At 28.5% G+C, this 16,134-nt stretch overlaps 1 protein-coding gene across 1 annotated transcript in view; it reads right to left on the bottom strand.

Annotated features, from left to right (window-relative positions):
• The window catches only part of amon (prohormone processing protease amontillado), a 642,069-nt gene that overhangs the window by 238,438 nt on the left and 387,497 nt on the right, over positions 1–16,134 (bottom strand). Inside the window, exon 4 of the mRNA XM_075365301.1 lies at positions 4,916–4,953. Coding sequence (XP_075221416.1) covers positions 4,916–4,953 — 38 coding nt within the window. The remainder of the gene's footprint in view (positions 1–4,915; positions 4,954–16,134) is intronic.

The raw sequence follows: 16,134 nt of genomic DNA, 5'->3' as shown, positions 1-16,134 counted from the left end.
ATTTTTTTAATGTATTAATATTTTCCTACTTTAATAAGCTTTATTTTCAGCTAAAATGTTTTTTTTTTTTTTTTTTAAATAAAACGTACATTTTTTCACTTTGTGGTATGTTACATGCCGGTTATCGAAAAGAAAAAAGAAAAACGTTTAATGAATTAATACACTTTTTTACTGTGCGATAAACCCAATAGTTAAAAAAATGTTGCTACCACTTTATTCAGGGTTATCACTAAATGAAAGATAAGTATCAAAAATTATTTTTTTGATATTTGTGAAGTGAAAAAAGAATCTTCTTTATGCTTATATAATTCTGTGTAAAAATTTTGACGTACGTAATATTGTTTCGTACTCAGTATTATCTCCTAGTGTTCCAAGATACAAGTATCTTATAACCATTAATTAAATTATGTCGAGTCGTGTATTATTTCCGATCACGAAAGTTCAAAACATGAGAGTTTTCCTTTATAAACACTGAGAACGTATAAGTTAGGGATGTAAAATATTTGAAATATGCTTTATGTAATAAAGGACGATCATTTTCTAAATATTGGGTTTCATTTCGGATCAATAGGCAATTGTTAATTATTGTGTATTGCAACTCCACAGAATTATTAGAAAATGACAAGAGTTGACGAGCGTGCAAAGTTAATTTAATTTAAAAACCAAACCATTTGTAAACTATTTAACCTTTTCAGATCATGTAGCCTTGGAATTAGTTATGCGCGGCGTCAGTTTTAAAACGCTGTTACAAAATCATTTTATATGGGATCTAAGTCGGTTATTTCACAAAAAATCAGTTTTATTAGACAATTTGAACGACGTTTATAAAATGTAAAATGTTTTATTTAGACTAGAAAGAATATGACCATTTTTTTCTCAGAAATGCGCTTGTGTGTGTGTGTGTGTGTGTGTGTGTGTGACTTGTGTATTATAATTGCTATGAGAATTACGGATTTATTTATTATTTTAAAAAATAGCTTATCTTAGCGGCAGCATATCGATGTATTGAAACACATAATAAATTATGATATACAGCACACAAAAAAAGAAGGAATTTGTGGTCATAAATACGTCACTTTTACTTGAGGTCTATAAATATATTTTCTGACAAATGATATCGGTTAAGTTGTAACACACATCGATTCGTATTGAATAACAGTATATAGTAAAAATGGTTTTTTGTCAATCTGAATAGCCTTTTGAGTGGTGGGGATTTTTATAAAACGTAGTTTTCTGAATCTACTTTCACTTATACTAACATATGTTACTAACTGTGATTTATGACACAGGTTTTTCATCATAGTTTGCCCAATTTTCAACCGATTTGCTTGAAAGTGTTATTTTTAAAACACTTTGTGTTTCATAAACACAAAGCAAAAAAAATAATTTCGCTAATAAAAAACGCGGTAGAAATGCACAAAAAAATTCTGCAATTAAATTATCGTAATTTTTGTACTGTTTCAATTTTTTTGTTGATACAGGCATAAAAAATATTCAATCGTAACGATTTTTTTTCAGAATCTGTTAAATCTCTTTAATATACTCTAATTTTTTGAAATTTTTTTTACAAGAGGGTAGCATAAGACTATGAAGGGAGGCAATCAGATATCAACATGTTTTCGCGGAGCCCTAATCAACCGCGGATCATTGTGATGGGAAAAGGTTAAAAGAAAAAGTACTGATTTAAATACTTTTTCATTTTTAAGACGTAATTTTTTCAATATTAAATATTCAATAAATTCAGAAAATCAGCTTTCATTGGTACCGCTCTTATGTATAATGTTTTATGCAACACAGCCGTTTGGAAGGAGATGTAAAATAGCTGATTAATGTATCTCTTTCTATACAGGAAATAGCGCATTACACCGAGTAATTCAAAAAGGAATTCACAACTTAAAGCAAATAAAAATTTAGTGATAACTTACAGATTCGGTTGAGCTCTCATTTCATAGAAAAGCACATCAAGTTTATCACCCAATATTCACTTTGGTTCGATATGATTTCCATTTATAATGAGATATATCTCCCACTGGAAGTCGATTTCATCCCAGACTGTAGCCAGCACGTCGGGCGTTATCTCTGTAGGTGCGGCATTAATTCGAAGTCTTAACTCAACAAGATCAGCAAACAAAGGTGGTACATAAACCAGATCTTTAATTAAACTCACAATAAAGATTCGAGCGGGGTCAAACCTGGAGAGCGAGGTGGCCTTGCAATTAGACCTTCACGACCAATTCACCGACCCGGGAATCGAGTATCAAAAAAATCTCGGAATTCAGAGGGTAGTGAGGTGGTGCCTCATCTTGCTGATAGCAATGGCGTCCAGCTTGGTCATCATTATCATCTAACTGTGGAATTAGAAAATTGTGAAGTATGTCCAGATAAACGATACCCAATTTCGGTTGCCTCCTGGAAGAAGAATTTTGCCTCCTGGCAAAGACAGTCTTTGTTTGCTTAGAACACAAAACACATTGACCTTAGGGCTATCACAAATATGCTGCAAAGTTTCACGAACGTTTCCGCTAGCCCATACGATTCTATCCATTATTTCCACACAAAACTGCAGCCGAGTAACTTTGACGTCAATCTGTAATGTACTGAACCACGGTTAATTTGTAAGTTTTCAAGTGTAAGCGTTTAAATAATACGCGCCAAACAGTCATTTATAAAATGCCAGTCTCACGTGACGACGCCACGTCGAGTTGATTTCTTCGGACTTCGTTCAAAGCTTTCTCTAATTATTCCACACCAGCTTCAGGGATGCGTGGGCATCCTGGTGATTTTGTTTATTTAACGGAACAATCTATCTCAACGAAGGTTTGTTGAGTAAATTGTACGCTTATTAGGAAGTTCTCCCTACCTTACTCTCTACGAAAATTACATTGAATTGCAGTTGCTGAATGCAAAATCGTGAAACCAAAACAAACAGCGAGCACGTTTCGCATCAGTAAACGTAGCTATCCATTTTTAACAACACTGGTGACAGCCCTGGTGGCCAAATTCGTTACTAATGGACTACATGAGTCAAAATTTGATGTGTTTTGCTATGAAATGAGGCCTCGCTCGAATCTGTAAGTTATCTAAATTAATTTTTATATGTTTTTAAAGTTGAGAAGTTTTTTTGGAATTACCCAGTATACTAGATTTGTTTTACTATAGAAATTTCATATTTTCTCCATTATTTATTCGTGATTAACTGTTTGAATTTACCAAAATTTAAATGAAATTCAAATAAATACTTTTTTTAATCTAGTTTTGTTCCATAAATAGTAATTAGCAGAGCTTATTTAGAGTCATAACAAAGATAATTAATCAGATATAATTAAGTCCAAAAGAGCCACCGAATAATTACAATTATACTTATCGTGAAAGTTATGTTAAAGTAACGTAAATTTAACAAATTAATTCACAGGTAATATAACAGTTTAAAAATTAAATCATTATAAGTTTTGTTTTAAAATAATAATTATTAATTAATTTGTTAATAAATAAGCAGGAATACGATAAAAATAAATTATTGATTGTACAATAATTGTAATAAATATTCTAAATAACGTTAAATGAATTAAGAATTGTATAACATAAATAAGTAAATATGACTAACATAAAACTTTATGTAAGATAATAAAAGGCATAGTTATTTCTTCGGAGAACTTAATCGTTTAAACGATAATTTATTTACTCGTATTCTATCTTGCGTGAAAAGCCAACTATAACGGTAACCCTGATTAATCCGAGCAATCAAAATTTACTATTATTCTACTGTTTTAGAGCCAGACAGTGATTCAAAAATATAAAGAAATAAAAACACAAAAACAGCATTTAATTAAATCAAAAACAGAACATAAATGTTAGTATTCTAAAAGTAATAAAAACAATTTTAGATACATCCTAATTAATATTTTTTATATCCTATTTTTAGTTGAAATATGCATTAAAAATAATGTAAATAATTATATATCGATACTGGCGGAAAGCCTAAGTAAACTAAATGAAATGCTTGATGACTCAAATGAAACTTGCGAAAGTCAGGATATGAGGATCACTAAAAAGAAGACAAAATGTACGGTATTACGTGAAAAAGAGGAGTGGATTCTGAGGATTGATTTAAGATAGAAAGTGAAGTTTTAGAGCAGGTGAAGAAATTTACTTAGGAAGCTTTATAACTAATGACCTGACTTGCACTGTAGAAATTAAAACAAAAACATCAAGAAGTAAGTAGGCATTTAAGTAAGTAGGAAGACTGCTGTGTGGTAAGTTAAACAAAGCGTTAAGGAAGAGATTACTGGAATGTTTTATATGATGCTCTATGGAGCTGAAACTTGGACGATGAGAAAGGCAGATAGAATACGACTGAGGCTTTTGAGATGTGGGTGTGGCGCAGAATGATAAATGTCAGATGGTAAGATCATATAATAAATGAAGAAGTATTAAGAAGAATTAGAGAGAATAGGAAAATGCTAAATGTGATTAAATATAGAAAAAGGAACCGGCTTGGACATTGTATGAGAAGATGGTGTTTATTAATGGATGCGATAGAAAGCTTGGTGAATGGAAAGAAAGGAAGAGGAGGAAAAGATTTCAAATGATGGATGGGATTATGGAAAAGGAAAATATGCTGAAACAAAGAGGTTAGCAAAGGATAGAACAAGATGGAGAGCAGCAGTAGTGACAGGACCTGCCCTAACGGCATAACACTATGAATGAATGAAATTGTATACTGTAACATTAATAACTTCTGTCAAATAACATTGTTACATCATATATATATATTATTGGTAAAAAAAAAATTCGTATCACTGTTACTATGAAAATGTTACCCTTTTTTTAAGTACATGAAAAGTTTGAGATACAGTGCATTATCTGAACATGTATTCAATTTTTCGAATTCAAAATATTTTAATAAAATACTTACGTAATTGTATTTCAAATCTGGATGCATATAGTCCACCCCTGTAAAATAAAAATAGAAAATATATTAAAATGAAGTGTAAGTTAAAATATTACAGGATAAAATTAGACAAATAATTAAATGTAGATCATAAAACTAAAAAACTTTTATTTATCTACTAAATAATTCAAAATGTTGTCTAAAATTAAACACAAGTTATCACGAATAGTTATACGAAGTAAGGAAAACACTGAAAAAGAGAGCTAGAATATGTGTTATAAAATAAAAAAAAAGAGAAAAGTAAACATTTTAAGGTCAAACGTTATAAGAAAACAGTTGTTCATTATCCGAATAAAATTTTAAAATACGACTTTTATTTCACATAAAATAGTTGAAAAGTAGTATCAAAGTATTAGATTACCTTGATCGATTGTTTTAAAAGGTCTTGTTTAATATCTGAAGCAACATGGTATAGATTACAGACATTTGATAATTTTAGAATTTTCTCCGTTAATGTTATTTTTAACTGAACTGTATTTTTTTCCTTTATATCTGTTACATAGATGTAGGTCTTTCCTGGAAAGGAAAATAATAGGAAAGTATAAGAAATAATAGAAGAGTAATAATAGGAGAATATAATACGAGATTATTATATTTTCTTCGTGTTTTCAAACAATTATTTATATAATTTAATTAGTGGTTGTTAGCTTTGTAAAAATTACTTTTTGTTCTCATAGAAATTAAACATTTTTTTTTAGTCTGTCCTCTTATATCCCAGTGCTGCAACCATTCCCGTATATAAGTAAATAGAGAGAAGTTTGGTCACCCCCTCTCTTCGTTCCTATCTTTCCAGAGACAAGTAAGATATAACCCGTAAAATAACGAATGTAATTACGGGTAGCATACCCGAATGCTCGCTAAGCCCCCTACACTCCCATAATATGTTTTCCAATGTACACGTGTCGGCGGAAGGAACTCAGGAATTATTTCTTCCATCAATGACGAATGAAAATTGCACTATAACCTTTGTTAAAAAAGTTTATTTTACAAACGAAACTTCTGCATAAGATTTCAAAAAATATTTCTGAAAAAAAAATGTTTCGATTATATCGGATTAAAATTATTATCCTTATTAAGTTTTTGTTCTGGATATACCATGAATAATAAAAGAAGTATAAGCTCTAACAAATTGCTACAAAAAGAAATTGCCAATTTACGAAGAGTCCACTGATAAAAGTTAAAAATTTCACAATTTTTAAATGTCATTAAAAAATTTTTAATCAGTCCCCCACCGGGATTAACTATTAAAAGAAAAGTCATTAATAAACTGAGAAGGTGAAGTAAAACGCTCAAAAAAGATCATGTAAAAAAAGATCATGTAAAGATCATGTAAGATCATGTGTTATCTTAGCCGAGTAACCGTAATGCAGTAGTTTCTTTAAAAACATATTTCATCGTATATGAGCCAAATAAAGGCTGGTATATATTTTGAAATGATATCTTTATGGACCTAAAATCATGTATTTTCAAAGAAAAGTAAAACTTTTTCAATATATAACATGAGGATTTGTTTACGTTATTGATATTATAGAGATGACTGGCCAATATCAGCACTAATAGTGGTATCCTACATATATAATAAATATCAGGGACAAATGGTTACTTACGGATATTACTTATTAAAATTATGTTTTTTTTTGTAATATGTATTTTAGAAAATAAATAATCATAAGTAATAACTAGGTTCCATTTTATAACGGTACTAGGACTAGTAACAAAGTTAAAAATTAAAAAAATCAGAAGTTAAAACAACCTTTCTAATTATATATTTTATCTCCGTGAAATAAATTTCTATTGAAAATGTAAGTGATGTAACATAAATTCATTAATATGTAAATTCGAAAACAAATATATTATCTGGTAGGATTTACATATTTATTTATACATTTGCATATTGCTTGTGATTAAGAAATAAATTCAGGACCAAATATCTAACCCCCAATATGAATATAGTATGAATGTCACCGATATAACTGCGTTGGCATTAAAGTTATCGGTTAATTTATGAGTAAATATATGTTATTTATTTGAATAAAATAACGACGGATTTCATATATTTGAAATATCTGTCTACGAAGAAATGTCCAGATAAAATTACTAAATCCAAATTAAACGGCAATTTTTATTATTATACAATGATTATCTACATGTAAATGTTAAAAATAAAGAAATATTTAATTGTCAATTTAAAAAAAGAAATAACACTTAAGAAAAACTACAAAAGTAACATTTCTGTCGGTTTATTAAAAAAAACTAATTGTTGACCAAAAGGTGAGAAGAACCATTTTCGGAAAATCAATCGAACTGTAAAGTTGACTCCAGATATTTAAACCATAGAATTTCCAATTAATCCAAGTTACCGGCAAGCTATTTATAAACGGTTTTTGAGGGGTTTATTAATTTTTAATAACCAATTAGCTTTATTTTTTTTCTTTCTTTAGCACAGCTTTCTTTGTGTTTTAAATATGTGATATAATTTAAACACCAAAAAACTACTTTTTTTCTAAAAGTTTGAATTGAAGTCATGAAATGATGAAAAATTTACAGCATAAATAATATTTTCCTTTTAATAATTATAATGTATTCATGATGTTTCTTTTTTTTTAATATGCTAAATAGAACAAATAGCAAATGTGTACAAAAACTTGATATAAGTGATAGGAGAAGCAGACCTCACCTTATGTCACTTCAATGATAAAAAAATTATACATCTTTTTTTCTAGTTTATCAGTTTCGTGAAATACAATAATTAAAGGCATACATATTCTAATGCCTTTACAAACTACATATAGAATTACAGGACAGGTTTAAATAAACAGTTCATTAATCTTTACATTTCATCAGACAAAGATATTCATATATCACTAAGTGTAACGCTGTAATGTGATAAGGGAGAAAGGTTAGTGAGATAAAAATAACTTTAGAATTATTCATTTTATGACTTGTCAATAGAAAAATAATAAAATTGTAATCAGTAGATATTAAGGTATCGTAGCTGCTTCAAATGAAAAGTATTAAAGGATACATTCATTTAGCTATTTTAATCGAGTGGGTAAATTTTATGGATTTGTCTTCATTGTAATACAACGTAAATCCTAAGCTCGATTTCCACTTATACTTGGTATTTTCCACTAAACATTTTTCGTTTCACCACCTACGTAAAAATTTAATTTATACAGAACTGAACATGAAAAAATACAATCAATAATAAATGCAGTGAAAAAAAAGTAAGTTACGACTTATAAGAAAAACATTTTAATGATTTCAACAGAAAAATTTCCATTATTCACAAAATTTCTCGCTGAGAAATGTGTACCAATCGTTGATCAGGTGTTTGCTACAAGTTATATAAAAAAAATAATGGACATTTAATGCATGATAAGTAAAACTAATAAAAATTGTTGCCGTACGATTTTATGACCGTAACTTCAAAAACAAAAATGTTACGTATCGGTTAAAATGCTAGGGTTAAAGTCATTCCTTTGAAAACTGTTGATTGTAAACGAGGAAAAAATATTACACAAAATTCATATGTAAAAATTTTGTATGTATATCAAGAGAAATTTTTTATTCCAAGTAAAAGCATCTTTTTTTTTTGTTTTTTATTATTTTTATTCTTTTCATGAATAACAGTTTTTATAATGAAGTTTCATATATCACATTAAACCGGAGCAAAAGCAGTGAAATTCATATAGATTGAATTTTTCAAAAGTTTAAACTGAACTGCAATTCAATTGGAATTCTAAAGTACAATTCCAGCCTTTTTTCCAGGGAGAATAACTAAAAGTCCAACCAAACTACATATTCAGAAAGAAAAATTGCAATTAGAATCTATTATCCATACAGGATCAAAGTTTCTTCTATCTTCTTACTGGAAGTACTTAAGATGAGTAGTAGTATGAAAAAAAATCAGTGTTGCCAATATTATGTTTTATTTTTTCCGCTAATATGCATCCTAAAGTTACACTTACGTGGATGCTAAGCTACTGAAATTTTATAACTTCAACTTAATAAGCTAGTTTAGTAAGAAAGCTTTTCTAAGCACAGATTTTTTTAATCCGTATCATACAAATTTATTGTCGAATGTTAAATAATATAAAATTGAATAAACGTTTAACGTATTAAAAAAAAATGAAATAGAAAGAAAGTAATAAATAATTCTTACATGAATCGATTTATATGTTTAATCAAAATATAAAATAAGGAAAAGTAGGCTGAAGTACAGAAAAGAGTCGTGCAAGAATTAAGTCTATACCTAGTCTATGGACGAAACAATATAATAAAATAACTAAAAAGAAAAACTGAGAATGGAAAATGAAAAGAATCCAGAAAATTTAAATCTTAAAATTCATTTACGATATAGTATTTCTGCTAAAATTAGGTATGGTAAGAGATAACGAATGGTGGGATTCATTGCTAATGGAAAAAATCAATTTGAAAGTAAAGAGTAAAAGAGCGATGCAATATGATAGAATAGACGACAAAGGAGAATTAAAAATTAAGTTTAAAAATACACATAATAGAATTCACAATCATTTTTTTATTTAGGAAGTAAAATTATAGAATGGGAGCAGTAGTAAAAAAAAGGTATTGCTGAAAAAGGTAAAAGCTGACTTGAATTACGACAGGCGAGGTTTTGCTCAGAACTAGTAAAAAAGTGACTTAGGAATTAAATAAAAATTAATAAAAACATTTTTTTTATGTAATATTGTAACTAATTCATGACAACGAAATATAAATGCCAGAAAAAAACAAACATCAGATTCTTTTTTGAGAATTTGTATGGGAACAGAATGGCGAAAATTCTCATGTAAAAAGAAGTCGTACAAAATAAAAAAGGATTTAAGACAAACTGAAGAACAGAAAAAATCGTGGTAGGTTCTTGAAAAAGAGAAAGTAAGAAAATAGAGAAGATAAAATCAGTAAAGAAAGAAAAATATAAGAATATCCGAGGAAGATAACTGAGAACACATTGTGAAAGAGGTATGTATAGGATAACTGATTGGTAGAACATAAAAAGGTATGGAAATATTTATAAAATTAATAAACGAGAAAAAAATCAAAAAAAGGAAACAAACACATGTGCGAAAGTGATCAAAGTTTGACGTGATGTGAAAGGACGGACGTTAGAACCCAGTCGCCTGAATGACCACCATCGAACTTAAAATAATCTATATATATTTTTCTGATAAACATCACAAATATTAATCATATGAAAACTACTGCGCAGAAGATACTTTAGATATTTTTTAAAAAGGCAATGACGGGAGAAATAATAATAAACAAAATAAAAAATCTTTATATTTGCTAAAATAGTAATGTATTTCTTGATAGAAGGAAAACTTTTGACCTTTTAGGGGTTTCAAATTAGAATAAATTTAGTAGAATGTTAAATATTCCAATTATATGATTTGAAAATGTATATCAAGCTTCCAGATAGCAGTGAACCAACATACTCGTACATTGTTCCAATTCAGACCTCAGTAACTCGTGTTAATGGGACTGGTTCAGTTCTTGCGTTCGTTATAAACGCAGAAACTGAACCGATAAGTTGAGATACGACATTAAACTTGATAATATTACTAAAAAAAAAATTATGAATTAAAGATGTTTTAAATGGTATAATAAATTTATTGTTTATAAGCTTATATATATAATCATACCGATAGGAAATACAACAGCAAGCAGTTTGAAAATAGGCGTATAACATGTTGACCAGTTAATAAAAATGAAATCGCCACTGAAAAATCATAAACTTATTTATAAATTGATCCTGATACGCAATATAAAATGTTTCCTATAATTCTTATGCTATGTGAAATCTATGGAAGTTGTGCAAAATTAACCGTTCGACATTATACTAAATTTATAACCTTTTTATACAATCTTACTTATTTGTTTTTGATTCGGTGTTTAATTAGTTGTGCTTTTTGCAGACCTACATCACACATAATAAAAACAAATGGCATTTCAAAACTTTATTCGCCCGAATCCTATAATTTAAAATTTTGTTAATTGTAAGATAAATATTTTTTCAGCTGAAAAAAAATGTGCAGCAACTTTGAGGAAATATAATGTAAATAAATTCGTTATTCATAAACCCTTATTAAGTGTAGAGGCTATCTGTATAATGAATTGTTTTACAATTGTACTAATTTGTTACTTTATGCTATATATTCCCGCTTTTCTTAACACGTAATAGAACTGGGATAAAACTGGCACCGGCTAAAATCTGAGAGTATTAATTTTTACAATATAGCATCCCTGTGATGCGAGTGAATGTGTCACATATGGTTTACCTACCCTCGAAGAGTTTGGCGTAATATTGATTTACATAAACATACTAGTTTTAGTGAGAAAACCGGACACGTACTACCCTCACTCCTTACTTTCTCTTGTAAGCCTGAAACGGGATGGTTAACCACTCTATACTGGAGGGTGGTAATACAGTATTTTGGATTGACTTGGTCTCGTATCTGATTTACTAAAAACGTATGCTTATAGTACTTAGTAGACAAGAGAATTCTTACCAAACAAAATAGAATAAATTATTCTGCATACCGAGTAAATTATTTTAAATAAACGATTTTGTATTGTAAGAAATTATTTTTTAAATATGACGTATAAAATATTTACAAGACTATACAGTATCTACTTAAAAATTCATAAAAAAAAAAAATGTAATGAACAAAGCTTCATAAAACAATGCCTATCATTCGTGGCAGAGTGGTAGCGTCTCAACCTTTCATCCGGAGGTCCCGGGTTCGAATACCGGTTAGGCACGGCATGTTTCGTACGCTACAAAATTTCCATTTCATATTCCCATTACCTATGCACACACTTCGAAGCTTTTACGGAAAATTCTTCTTCTTGTAGTGATCGATCCTAGGATTTGTTCGCAGCAACCTTCCTTCTTCAGGTAGTTTTATCGTGCTAATTTCTTTGTTTCCATGTACACTTTACACCCAACACTCTGTATGGTCTGTTCAATATACCCTAATCTTGGTCTTCCTCTTGCATTGTTTCCTTTCACTGTGACTCATATTATATTATGCAACATTTTCGGTACCCACCTTGCACACAATTTGTGATATCCGAGCTTTTCTGAGACAATCGTGTAGATAGAGGTGAATCCAATATGCGGAAATTCATCAGCCAGAGCACTAATCGTCAATCACCGATCACATCGCAGTTTTCGGTTCAACGATTTCGTCGGACTGAATACTAAACCTGCCACTCCGCTCTTCGTCATGCACATCCGTGCAACCATTTTTATAGTTTCGACACAATTGTGAAACCTTCAATCACAATTGACCTTTCCTTCACTCATAAATGCAGGGCGTACACTAGGCACAACTCGCGATGAATTTCAGCAGCGGAAGATCCTTTTGCACACAAAAATCGAATCGCAGCGCACACTTCACAACTGGCGGGAGAAACGATTGTCGCGGACATTGCCGTCTGTATTCACCGGCAGGCAAACGACTACCAAATAAAAAACAAGAACTGCAGTGGTTTCGTAAATAGCCGATAGATGCCTCTGCATGCAAGAAACTGTGTTCAGACCCGCTAATATTTAAATATAAGCCGACGGGTCTTACTTTACGAATATGCTTCATATTTCGGAATATAGAATAGAAAAAATACACTGAAAAAAGTGCAAAGGATGTCATTATTTTGGATCTATATTTTTTTTAATTTATGTCTTATGGATATACCACATGTATCTATGGATATTATAGTATCATAAACCATATTTTAACACGATATGAAGATATGGTATCATAGGGTAATTTATGGCAGTACCTTATGATACAACCATATGAATATAAGAGAATAACAGATAAAAATAGTGAAATCTAACATTAAAATTTAAATTCGCAAAACAACGAATAGTCATATATATATATATATATATATATATATTTTTATAAAAATTAATACTAATCAAAATAAACAAAATTCGTATATGTAATATTTTTAACAAATTACTAAGAGTTTTAAATTTAACGTCACACCAAATATTATATTTTTTCTTATAGAAAATATTGATTCTAAAAGTCACGTATAAATAAGATTGCCCTGATAGTAATATTTGAAAGTAATTCAGCAGAGAATTGAACGTGACTGTACCTTACAACATGCGAAATAACATCAAAAGGTAAAGAAATATAGCAATACATCAGTGTTCTGTCAATTTTTTTTTCCGAATATAAATATCAATTCAATATTTTATATCTACAATTTAGGACTAGATTTCGTATGGAAGAAACGTGTTCTTATTAACAATGAGTATAATAATTTTAGACATTAATTTTTTTAAGGTTAAATTTGTAACCTACTTCACGGTTGAAGTTTCGTCAATAATTAATATAAAAAATAGATTCATAACCTAAATTTTCTTTCTGAAATAAAATTTAATTTTTAATTGAATATGTTAAAAGTACTGAACTTCATTCGAAACATTTAAAAGTTAATACCGAAAATATTTCATTTTTCTAATTTATTTGATTTTATCAATATATATTCCATCAAATTGAATGCTTTTTACGAATGAGTTTTATAATATCAAATATATTTCGTGGATTTATTTGATTATTTTCTTTCGATAGGTGTTCACAAGTAACAAATATTAACAGTTCTTTATACGATATCCTTTTTTTTACAAACTTTTAGCATGAACCTATTATTACTCTTAGGAAGTAAACATTTTTATGAAATTAAATTTTTTCTTAAATAAAATAAAATAAATATTCTAACCATATTATTAATTATAATGATGGTAATTTTTGTATTTTATCAATTAATTTTTAACAGATTTGCATGAATTTTTAAAAATAATTAAACATATAAATATAATATAAAAGCTCATAAAAATATTTGTGTAACTACTTATCAAGTATAATATAGGGTGTAGTGTGTTTGAAATCATCTTTACATTTTATCGATAAATTATTTACAGTGTAATATAAAAAAATTTGATGAGGACATCAAAAAACTTCTTTGTTCAACTATTAAATTACATATACAAATTTTTTTCTGCAGTTCATTTAAACTTATTTAATTTGAAAGTGAGATACGAACCTCCAATTCTTTAATAAAGTGTAAAGTTACACAATTGCATTGTGGTGGGCACCACATTTCATCACTTTTTTTTGTGATATCCGTATCAGAATTTTATATTAGTTTGTATATTAATTTTGTTTCACGTCGCTCAAGTAGGTATGTTGTGTAACGGGAACGTGTCGGATCCGTAAGCATGCTATACATCGTCTGGAATCCGACTTCATATTCATATATTTTTTTTTAACTTATTTTTTTAATTTAAATATATTGATTTATTAATAATTATTAACCTCTGTAAAAAAATTGTTAATTAAAATGAAAAGTACATAAAATTGTATTTAACTTCCGATTTTTTTTCATATTTTTTTTCAATCGGAAGTTAATAATTATTAATAAATCAATATATTTAAATTTAAAAAAAAAGTAAAATAAAGGTGATGAAGTCATATTCGAAACGATGTGCCTTTCCCCTTGTACGATTCAAATATTTCATTAATTAAAATTTTATTTGGTTATAAATCTAGAACCAATGAAAATAAGCACCACATATCGTTTACATTTATATGTAAATTTTTCTGTTTTAAAATCGTATCACTTTTTTCGAACCAGTTTGTGAGTTTCGTTTTTTATTCAAGTTGACCTCAAATTTTTCTTTAATTTTAATAGACGCTATTAGATCAATTTTTTCAGAATTAAATTCTCTACAAAGTTAACTAGAAATTTTCATTTGTTTATTGGTCAATTAACAAAGATATTTTACTCCAAACCTAAAAGAGTGTATTTTCCGAAAAACGTTGTCGTGTTTTACACTGTTTTTCTTAAAACCTAAGTGAGATAGAAGTTTGGGACAACTTTTATCCAATTTCTTAGATCAAAAACCATTAGGAAGCACCAAATTTACCCTTCGATTTGTATCCCAAGTATTTTAGTACGGTTTAATTTCACAGAGGGAGCAGAAAACACGACTAAATATTTCGCAAGCCGAAACTCGCTTGAAGAAAGAAATAGTTCAGAAAACTAACCGTTTTCTGAAGTATTTCTATACTGAAATTTCTTTTCTTATTTTTCGCTACAGAATCAACTCCGGTAAGATTGTGTACAATTTGGAATCACCTGTATGATTTACGGGTATGTAATAGTTAATATTTTCTTTACCTGATTGTGTTTTACAATTTCTTTTGTATTTTAATATGAAAAAAAGTTCGATTACTTTTTTAAGACATTAGCAAAATTTGTTTTGTTTAATACTACTTCTTTAACATTAAAAACACGATTTTTAACAATAGAATCAATTACGGGTGCTGAGTATTGTGGTACAGATCTTTTTTGTTTTGTTTTATTCTCAACATAAAATAAAACAAATTATTTTTTTCTTCAGCACTAATTATCAATCTATATTACCAAATTATATTGATTACACAATGTTGCACTAATATCTCAGAATAAAGTTTATACAGAATTAAAAATATTCTTTAGAAAATCTTTAATGATTTTACAAACGTTAACCATGTTTTTTATCCAGTTGTTTACTAAAGTTAAACATATTTTTATCCATTTTTTTTTTTATCTTCATGGTGATTCTCTAACCTAGTGAAACAGTATAGCAATAATAAAAAAGGATTTAAATTTTCAACTGGTCGAGCGCACAGTTTTCCTTTGATGTTGGATTTTTTTTTTAGAAGAGTTAATTTCAAAGCTATGATAAAGGATTCAGAAATTAAATTGGGAAACGAAAATTTTAAATAATTCATCAGCTGAAGTGGCCATTTCATCTTTCTGTACTTGTTTTATTAACAAAAAATCTTACTTAAAAAAATTCTGAATTTTTTCCTCCAATAAAAATTAAATGTCATCTTATAATAAAAAAGTTAATTCTTTATTTTACATTTATTGTAATAAAAAAAAAGAAGATTTATCTGTTATAACAATAAATTATACACTTACTCTGGTTTCAAAGTTCTCTTATTCAACTTTCATAAATTGAAAAATTTATGAATTTTTCGTCTGGCCGTACAATTTTTCGTCTGGCTCTTCTATTTCATTATTAAGTCACAAGCCGCTGGATCTGTGGCAGCTTAATATTAGTTCAAATACTAACTTATTTACTTATTGTTCAT

The sequence above is a fragment of the Lycorma delicatula genome, chromosome 5 (assembly GCF_047948215.1).
Source record: "Lycorma delicatula isolate Av1 chromosome 5, ASM4794821v1, whole genome shotgun sequence".
Lineage (NCBI taxonomy): Eukaryota > Metazoa > Arthropoda > Insecta > Hemiptera > Fulgoridae > Lycorma > Lycorma delicatula.
Note: the sequence above shows the minus strand (reverse complement) of the source record. Positions and strands in the feature narration are given on the sequence as shown.